Source organism: Limanda limanda, chromosome 19 (assembly GCF_963576545.1).
Source record: "Limanda limanda chromosome 19, fLimLim1.1, whole genome shotgun sequence".
NCBI classification, from domain to species: Eukaryota; Metazoa; Chordata; class Actinopteri; order Pleuronectiformes; family Pleuronectidae; genus Limanda; species Limanda limanda.
This window is the reverse complement of record NC_083654.1, coordinates 23125758-23134899: the sequence shown is the minus strand read 5'-3', so window position 1 is coordinate 23134899 and position 9142 is coordinate 23125758. Positions and strand designations below refer to the sequence as shown.

Below are 9142 nucleotides of genomic sequence, written 5' to 3'. Positions count from 1 at the left end.
CAGGAGACACGTGTGAGGACCCGTCTCCAGGAGACACGTTTGAGGACCCGTCTCCAGGAGACACGTGTGAGGACCCGTCTCCAGGAGACACGTGTGAGGACCCGTCTCCAGGAGACACGTGTGAGGACCCGTCTCCAGGAGACACGTTTGAGGACCCGTCTCCAGGAGACACGTGTGAGGACCCGTCTCCAGGAGACACGTGTGAGGACCCGTCTCCAGGAGACACGTGTGAGGACCCGTCTCCAGGAGACACGTGTGAGGACCCGTCTTCAGGAGACACGTGTGAGGACCCGTCTCCAGGAGACACGTGTGAGGACCCGTCTCCAGGAGACACGTGTGAGGACCCGTCTCCAGGAGACACGTGTGAGGACCCGTCTCCAGGAGACACGTTTGAGGACCCGTCTCCAGGAGACACGTGTGAGGACCCGTCTCCAGGAGACACGTGTGAGGACCCGTCTCCAGGAGACACATGTGAGGACCCGTCTCCAGGACGGAGACACATGTGAGGACCCGTCTTCAGGACAGAGACACGTGTGAGGACCCGTCTTCAGGACAGAGACACGTGTGAGGACCCGTCTCCAGGAGACACGTGTGAGGACCCGTCTCCAGGAGACACGTGTGAGAACCCGTCTCCAGGAGACACATGTGAGGACCCGTCTCCACGAGACACGTGTGAGGACCCGTCTCCAGGAGACACGTGTGAGAACCCGTCTCCAGGACGGAGACACATGTGAGGACCCGTCTCCACGAGACACGTGTGAGGACCCGTCTCCAGGAGACACGTGTGAGAACCCGTCTCCAGGAGACACATGTGAGGACCCGTCTCCAGGACGGAGACACATGTGAGGACCCGTCTCCACGAGACACGTGTGAGGACCCGTCTCCAGGACGGAGACACATGTGAGGACCCGTCTCCACGAGACACGTGTGAGAACCCGTCTCCAGGACGGAGACACATGTGAGGACCCGTCTCCACGAGACACGTGTGAGGACCCGTCTCCAGGACGGAGACACATGTGAGGACCCGTCTCCACGAGACACGTGTGAGAACCCGTCTCCAGGAGACACATGTGAGGACCCGTCTCCAGGACAGAGACACGTGTGAGGACCCGTCTTCAGGAGACACGTGTGAGGACCCGTCTCCACGAGACACGTGTGAGAACCCGTCTCCAGGACAGAGACACGTGTGAGGACCCGTCTTCAGGAGACACGTGTGAGGACCCGTCTCCAGGACAGAGACACGTGTGAGGACCCGTCTTCAGGAGACACGTGTGAGGACCCGTCTCCAGGACGGAGACACATGTGAGGACCCGTCTCCAGGAGACACGTGTGAGGACCCGTCTCCAGGAGACACGTGTGAGGACCCGTCTCCAGGACGGAGACACATGTGAGGACCCGTCTCCAGGAGACACGTGTGAGAACCCGTCTCCAGGAGACACATGTGAGGACCCGTCTCCAGGACAGAGACACGTGTGAGGACCCGTCTCCAGGAGACACATGTGAGGACCCTTCTCCAGGACAGAGACACGTGTGAGGACCCGTCTCCAGGACAGAGACACGTGTGAGGACCCGTCTCCAGGAGACACATGTGAGGACCCGTCTCCAGGACAGAGACACATGTGAGGACCCGTCTCCAGGAGACACGTGTGAGGACCCGTCTCCAGGACGGAGACACATGTGAGGACCCGTCTCCAGGAGACACATGTGAGGACCCGTCTCCAGGACGGAGACACATGTGAGGACCCCTCTCCAGGAGACACATGTGAGGACCCGTCTCTAGGACGGAGACACATTTGAGAACCCGTCTCCAGGAGACACATGTGAGGACCCGTCTCCAGGAGACACATGTGAGGACCCGTCTCCAGGACAGAGACACGTGTGAGGACCCGTCTCCAGGAGACACATGTGAGGACCCATCTCCAGGAGACACATGTGAGGACCCGTCTCCAGGAGACACGTGTGAGGACCCGTCTCCAGGAGACACGTGTGAGGACCCGTCTCCAGGAGACACGTGTGAGGACCCGTCTCCACGAGACACGTGTGAGGACCCGTCTCCAGGAGACACGTGTGAGGACCCGTCTCCAGGAGACACGTGTGAGGACCCGTCTCCAGGACAGAGACACATGTGAGGACCCGTCTCCAGGAGACACGTGTGAGGACCCGTCTCCAGGAGACACGTGTGAGGACCCGTCTCCAGGAGACAAGTGAAACTATGGAACTCAGGTCAGAAAACATCTGTCAGCATCCGATTCTTTATTTTTATTTATTTGCATCCAGCTCTTTCTGTCCCTGGTGTCCTCTGATTGGCTCGTCGGGTGGTTTGAATGGACGAAGCTGCTCTAACGTGGGCGGAGTCTCAGGTCAGGAGTCAGAACCTTCGAAAATCAGAAGGAAATGAAATCCAATCCCTCCGAAGTCCTGCAGGGGGCCCTCAAGCTCAGACAGAGAACCTCCTCCTCCTCAGTGGTTGTCAGTTTGTGTGGTTTTCAGTTTGTGTGGTTTTCAGTTTGTGTGGTTGTCAGTTTGTGTGGTTTTCAGTTTGTGTGGTTGTCAGTTTGTGTGGTTTTCAGTTTGTGTGGTTTTCAGTTTGTGTGGTTTTCAGTTTGTGTGGTTTTCAGTTTGTGTGGTTTTCAGTTTGTGTGGTTTTCAGTTTGTGTGGTTGTCAGTTTGTGTGGTTGTCAGTTTGTGTGGTTTTCAGTTTGTGTGGTTGTCAGTTTGTGTGGTTTTCAGTTTGTGTGGTTTTCAGTTTGTGTGGTTTTCAGTTTGTGTGGTTTTCAGTTTGTGTGGTTTTCAGTTTGTGTGGTTTTCAGTTTGTGTGGTTGTCAGTTTGTGTGGTTGTCAGTTTGTGTGGTTGTCAGTTTGTGTGGTTGTCAGTTTGTGTGGTTTTCAGTTTGTGTGGTTGTCAGTTTGTGTGGTTTTCAGTTTGTGTGGTTGTCAGTTTGTGTGGTTTTCAGTTTGTGTGGTTTTCAGTTTGTGTGGTTTTCAGTTTGTGTGGTTGTCAGTTTGTGTGGTTGTCAGTTTGTGTGGTTGTCAGTTTGTGTGGTTGTCAGTTTGTGTGGTTGTCAGTTTGTGTGGTTTTCAGTTTGTGTGGTTGTCAGTTTGTGTGGTTTTCAGTTTGTGTGGTTGTCAGTTTGTGTGGTTGTCAGTTTGTGTGGTTGTCAGTTTGTGTGGTTGTCAGTTTGTGTGGTTTTCAGTTTGTGTGGTTTTCAGTTTGTGTGGTTTTCAGTTTGTGTGGTTGTCAGTTTGTGTGGTTGTCAGTTTGTGTGGTTGTCAGTTTGTGTGGTTGTCAGTTTGTGTGGTTCACAGAGCAGATAGTCGTCACAGTGTGATCTTTCTTATCAGTGGAATCACAGACTTTATAAACACATCGCTGGAGTTTGGTTTCCTCAGATTAGATTTGTACAGTTTATATTCACAAATCACAATTTGTCTCGTGGGGTTTTGAATGTTCACTGACGTCAGGACGTCACAATCTCTTTTAGTTAATACACAAACTGAACTGAATGATCTTTATTGTATGGACAAAGAATTACTGACAGAAATCCGCTGCTCATTGCTCTGACTTTTCATTCTTTGGATTTGAAAATAAGAATTAAAATTATTAATGTTACAACAAAGAATCTTTGCGCCTATTTGTCTGTTTGTCTTATAAATGTGTCTGTGTGTCTGTGTGTCTTTGTGTCTTTGTGTCTGTGTCTCTTTGTCTTGAAGCGTCCTGCACGAACAGAAAAAATAAAAAAGTGACAAACAGTTTATTTTAAATAAAGTTATTTTAAGTTTTATCAACACAATAAAGTAAAAGTGTTGCAGTTTGTTTTTATCTATAATATGAACTTGTTGAAGTTGTTTTTTTTTCACCCGTGAAGTTTAAAAAACGAATAAAGCTCCTGAATCATCAGATTGAAAAGAGTCTTTTTTGTTTTCAGCTTCAGAGACGAGTTGAACCAACAGATCGTCGGGTCAAAGGTCAAACTGTATCTCTGCTTGTTTTAACTGGTTTGTCACAAACTAAACATTCTAACCAAGGACGATTCAACAAATCAGTAAACGACAGACACACAAACCCACCAGTGTCGTTACGAAATCTTCTTGGAACTGTTGGAGAAACTCAGAGTGTAAACACAAAGCAGAGCTCGTGTGTATAAAGGCCGAGCGGCTCCGAGCCGCCGGGACTCTGCTCCGCCTCCGCTCTGCCGTGACATCATGAACCTGTGGCTCAGCGCTCACTTCCTGGTTGTGGGTCTGTTTGTGTGCAGCGCAGCGCCGACACCTGAGGAATGTTCACAGCTGGTCTCACCGCTGTCTGTGGACATCGGCTCCAAGGTAACACAACCTCGGCTCCTCCTGGAAACCACAACGAGAAACACAAAGACGCTTTGATTTAGAAAAAGTTGAAGGTTGCACACTTTTCAGAGACTGATACGTTGACAAGTTTTACTCTGGATGTGTGAGTGTGTGTGTGAGTGTGTGTGTGTGTGTGCGTGGTTGTGTGTGTGTGAGTGTGTGTCATCAGCATAGAAACATGTTCAACTGTGAAATTAGCTCATGGAAACTTATAGAAGCCGAGGATCTAGCCCTGAGGTGCTACACACACCAGACACAACTATTTGGTTATTTTTTCTGTACAATTTCACAGTGTATGTGTGTGTGTGTGTGTGTGTGTGTGTGTGTGTGCGTGCGTGCGTGCGTGTGTGCGTGCGTGTTTGTGTGTGTGACTGACTGGTTTCATGCTGGTGTGCAGATGTTGGGCAGCTGGAACGTTCTGGCTTGTTACACTGAAGGTGAATTATTCAACTACTTCCTGAATCTCACTGAAAGCTCGAGGCTGAACATCACCAACAGCAGCGATGGTGGAGTCGAGTTCTCTGAGTTCAACAAGATGTGAGTCCACGTGAAACACAATCCTTTCAGCCTTTTATCATAAGTGTTTCACACCTTTAAACATGGGACAGGATGTGATCAGCCTGTTACTACAGAATCTTGATGTTTCCTCTCTTCACAGAGGGGGACAATGCATCAGCTCGGTGGCGAAGGTGAAGATCCACGGTGCCACGGCAACAGTGTCCAGTAAGTTTCAACACAACACTGCAGTTGTGTGTTTGACCAGCAGAGGGAGAAAATAACTTCTCACATGATTTATAAAGTCAGCAAATATTATCATAAGATGATGATGATGATGATGATGATGATGATGATGATGATGAAGATGATGATGAAAAATTATGAAGATGATGATGATGATGATGATGATGATGATGATGATGATGATGATGATGATGATGATGATGATGATGATGAAGATGAAGATGAAGATGATGAGGATGAGGATGAAGATGATGATGATGATGATGATGATGATGATGATGATGATGATGATGATGATGATGATGATGATGATGATGATGATGATGATGATGATGATGAAGAAGAATCCCTGACCAGCGTCCCACTTTGTGTATCTGTGTGTGTGTGTGTGTGTGTGTGTGTGTGTGTGTGTGTGTGTGTGTGTGTGTGTGAGTGTGTCTGTGTGTGTGTATCTGTGTGTGTGTGTATCTGTGTGTGTGTGTGTGTGTGTCCTCAGTGATGAACATCACGTCTGTGTTCCACGTGTTGTCGAGCAGCGACGACTCTCTGATCTTCGACGTGAACAGCACCATCGGGAACATGGATCAGATGATGAGCTTCATGAACATCACTGTCCCTGGAGTTGAGGGGACGACGGCCCACACTGTGTATCTGATGGGTAGGAAGCAGAAGGTCAGAGACAGGAAGTGACTCCGTCAGTATCTGACCCCTTGATGCATGTTGTGTGTTTGTTTCCAGGCCGGGAGACGACGGTGAAGGATTCGGACCTGGAGCGTTTCAAGCAGCAGGCGAGCTGCCTGGGCTTCTCCAGAGAACCAGACTTCCACCACGACCTGAAGAACGGTGCGTCCCCTGCAGCCTGGCACCTTCAGCTCTGACATCACCAGCTCACATGACTCTTCTCTCCGCAGGTTTCTGCACCGAGGAGGAATCCGTCAAGTTGAAGTTCTGAAGTCCAAACTCAACGGTCGTCAATATTTCAGACTGAGCAACAAGAAGTAAAGACACAAATTCCTCCAAACATCAAACTTGTTGTCTGTGGTTTTATTTTCATTATTTACTGAAAATAAATGTTCGTCACTGCAAAACTTCATGTGAAAGTTTCCTTCTGTATCATCGTCAATTCAGCTGCTTTTATTTTAAAGAACAGGAGCTGATCAATAGATATTTTGAATTAATAAATTCGTTTTTAAATCGATTTGTTGAATCAAATTAGTCACTTTAATAAAATTTTGCTTTAAATTAGATTCATGTAATCTAAATTATGTCATTTTTGTAACTAATAATAATCATAATAACTAAACATATGAATAATAAAGTAAAATCACATTAAAACCAGATGAAGAGACACAAACATCAATAAAACACGTGACACGAGAAAAGTTCCAAATGAAACAAAAGTTGAAATCGGGTTTTAGACATTAAACAGAAAATTTGTGACACAGAGGGAACATTTTAAAAAGGTTAAATCTGATCAGAGTCCAGATGTGATGCAGACAGCTACACAGGGTCACAGGATCCAAGTCAACAACAGTGTGTACACACACACACACACTTTGGACAGACTGGTGGACTAGCGGGGGTCGACTGGGGCCAGTGGGGGTCGACTGGGGCCAGTGGGGGTCGACTGGGGCCAGTGGGGGCGTGGCCTGCCAGGGCCAGGGGCCGTTATAACCTCACCAGCCTCCCTCCTCTCACACTTTGGTCTCTGAGCACGATGACTTGTGTTGAGAAGCTGCTGCTGGTGCTGCTGCTGGCGTTGGGTTCCAACGCAGCGGCGCTGCCGGACGAATGTGACGGTCTGAAGAAGCCGCTGCCGGCAGGTGACCTGCACCAGGTGAGTCATGGTCCTGGTGACCTGCACCAGGTGAGTCATGGTCCTGGTGACCTGCACCAGGTGAGTCATGGTCCTGGTGACCTGCACCAGGTGAGTCATGGTCCTGAGCTCTGGATTCTTCAGTTGATCCTGACTTCTCTATAGCAGCTGTTTCATGATCCAGACCAGAGGTGGCGCTACAACATGTGTCTCCATTAACATGATTGTAAAGCTGCAGGTTCAGACCTAATGAGTGAAGGTGCTTCAGACCTGAACTCCTCAGGTCTCTGGATCTTCTCTGGAGGATCATGTGTGAACACAGCAGAGGATCCTCCACTGATTCACTGAGTCTCTCTCTCTCTCTCTCTCTCTCTCTCTCTCTCTCTCTCTCTCTCTCTCTCTCTCTCTCTCTGTCTCTGCAGATCTTTGGAGACTGGGTCCTGGTCTGGGCCACCACTGATATTCCTGAAGGTTGGAACATGTATCCTAACATCACCAGTTCCCACGTCGAGCTGCGACTCCATGCTGACAACAAAACCATTGAGTTCAACGAGAGGAACTACCACTCGTGAGTGTTGATTCAAATCCTGATCCGGATCCTGATCCTGATCCGGATTCGGATCCTGATCCGGATTCGGATCCTGATCCTGATCCTGATCCTAATCTGGATCCTGATCCAGGAGAGTTCATATTATTTTATTTTGAACATGATCTTGTTCCATCATTAGTAAAAACTTGTTGTGTTTTGTGTTACTTTCAGTGACAACTCATGTACCAACTACATCCTCAACATGATGTCGTCCCCCGCTGGCGTCTCCGACCGCCACACGCTGCAGAGCCTCAGCGCCAGTGAGTGTAGCCGCAGACACACAAAACATCTGAGTGTGAGGAGTTGAACAGTTTGTAGTCGATGAGGGATGCTGACAGAAAAACACACAAGAGAAGAAAACAGTAAAGTAGAGTAAAGTAAAGTAGGTGTTACTGCTGCATTGTTACGATAAAAACATCTGAAAAAGATATCAACCCAAGTACAAGTACAGTACAAGTACAGTAAACTGTAGTATTATACACTACAGGATCAAAGAGAACACAGTAAAGTTCAAGTATAATGTCAAGGTTAAATACAGTTATTTATAAATAAGATAATGTACAGTAAAAGTGAATTACTATAATTAAATCATTGTTTAATATTAATATATATAACATGTACTAAAACACAACAGATCAAATAAATCAAAAAGATAACACGTGTGTTTGTGTGTGTGTGTGTGTTAGCGGTGGAGAAGGATGGAGTTGTGCAACCCTACAACGACACAGGTGACCTGGATCTGTACGAGAGCTGCTCCGACTGCCTGGTGGCGATCTACACAAACAAAGATGGACGCTTCCTGATGATCTACAGTAAACACAAACACACACAGACACAATAACACATGCGTTGTTATCAAGAATGCATTTGTGTTTGGTTGAAGTTGTGTTTTTAATTTGTGTGTGTGTGTGTGTGTGTGTGTAAGAGAGGGAGGGTCATCACTCAGATGTTGATCAGTTGAAAGCTTCTCACGCTGAACACAAGAAACGAGCCCAGTGTCTTGGATTCAGTGGCGACAAAGAGTTCCTCTACGACGGAGTCAAAGGTCTGATTATTAATAATATTATTATTATTACTATTGTTATCATTGTTATAATGGTTGTTATCATTATTGTTGTTGTGTATGTTGTGGTTGTTCAGTATCCTTTCTTCTCTTCCTGTCAGATTTCTGTCATAAGAAATCCTCTGGAGAGCTGAAGGTTGAATCCTGAGTGAACAACGAACTGTGGAATCATCCGGTGTCGACATGAATCATCAATCAAATGAAACAAATCACAAACTATGAATGTGTTTTTCACAACATGATGTAAACACATGTGAACAACATGACACCAATGTGGTGAGATCCAGATGTTTAGTAGCTCTGATTATGAAAACATGTGCAAATAAACCACAGAAATTCATACAAACCTTCTAAACTCCATGTTTCACGTTTTCTATATTCAGTGTCTGACCATTTGCTCTGATCCGCATCACATCTGTATCACATCTGTATCACATCATCACATCTTCATCACATCTGTATCAAATCTTCATCACATCTGTATCACATCTTAATCACATCTGCATCACATCTGTATCACATCATCACATCTTCATCACATCTGTATCACATCTTCATCACATCTGTATCACATCTGTATCACATCTGC

General features: G+C 47.0%; 2 protein-coding genes across 2 annotated transcripts; both read left to right on the top strand.

Annotated features, from left to right (window-relative positions):
- The first annotated feature begins 4160 nt into the window (after positions 1 to 4160).
- Positions 4161 to 6113, top strand: LOC133025662 (uncharacterized). Its single transcript, XM_061092387.1, has 6 exons — positions 4161 to 4323; positions 4742 to 4881; positions 5003 to 5067; positions 5582 to 5743; positions 5824 to 5928; positions 5997 to 6113. The coding sequence occupies exons 1-6, from the start codon at positions 4204 to 4206 to the stop codon at positions 6035 to 6037; spliced, it is 633 nt and encodes a 210-aa protein (XP_060948370.1). The 5' UTR covers positions 4161 to 4203; the 3' UTR covers positions 6038 to 6113.
- A 651-nt stretch (positions 6114 to 6764) lies between these two features.
- Positions 6765 to 8908, top strand: LOC133025661 (saxitoxin and tetrodotoxin-binding protein 1-like). The gene is made up of 6 exons (XM_061092386.1): positions 6765 to 6922; positions 7324 to 7469; positions 7662 to 7750; positions 8177 to 8302; positions 8416 to 8535; positions 8655 to 8908. The coding sequence occupies exons 1-6, from the start codon at positions 6803 to 6805 to the stop codon at positions 8699 to 8701; spliced, it is 648 nt and encodes a 215-aa protein (XP_060948369.1). The 5' UTR covers positions 6765 to 6802; the 3' UTR covers positions 8702 to 8908.
- The last annotated feature ends 234 nt before the right edge of the window (positions 8909 to 9142 follow it).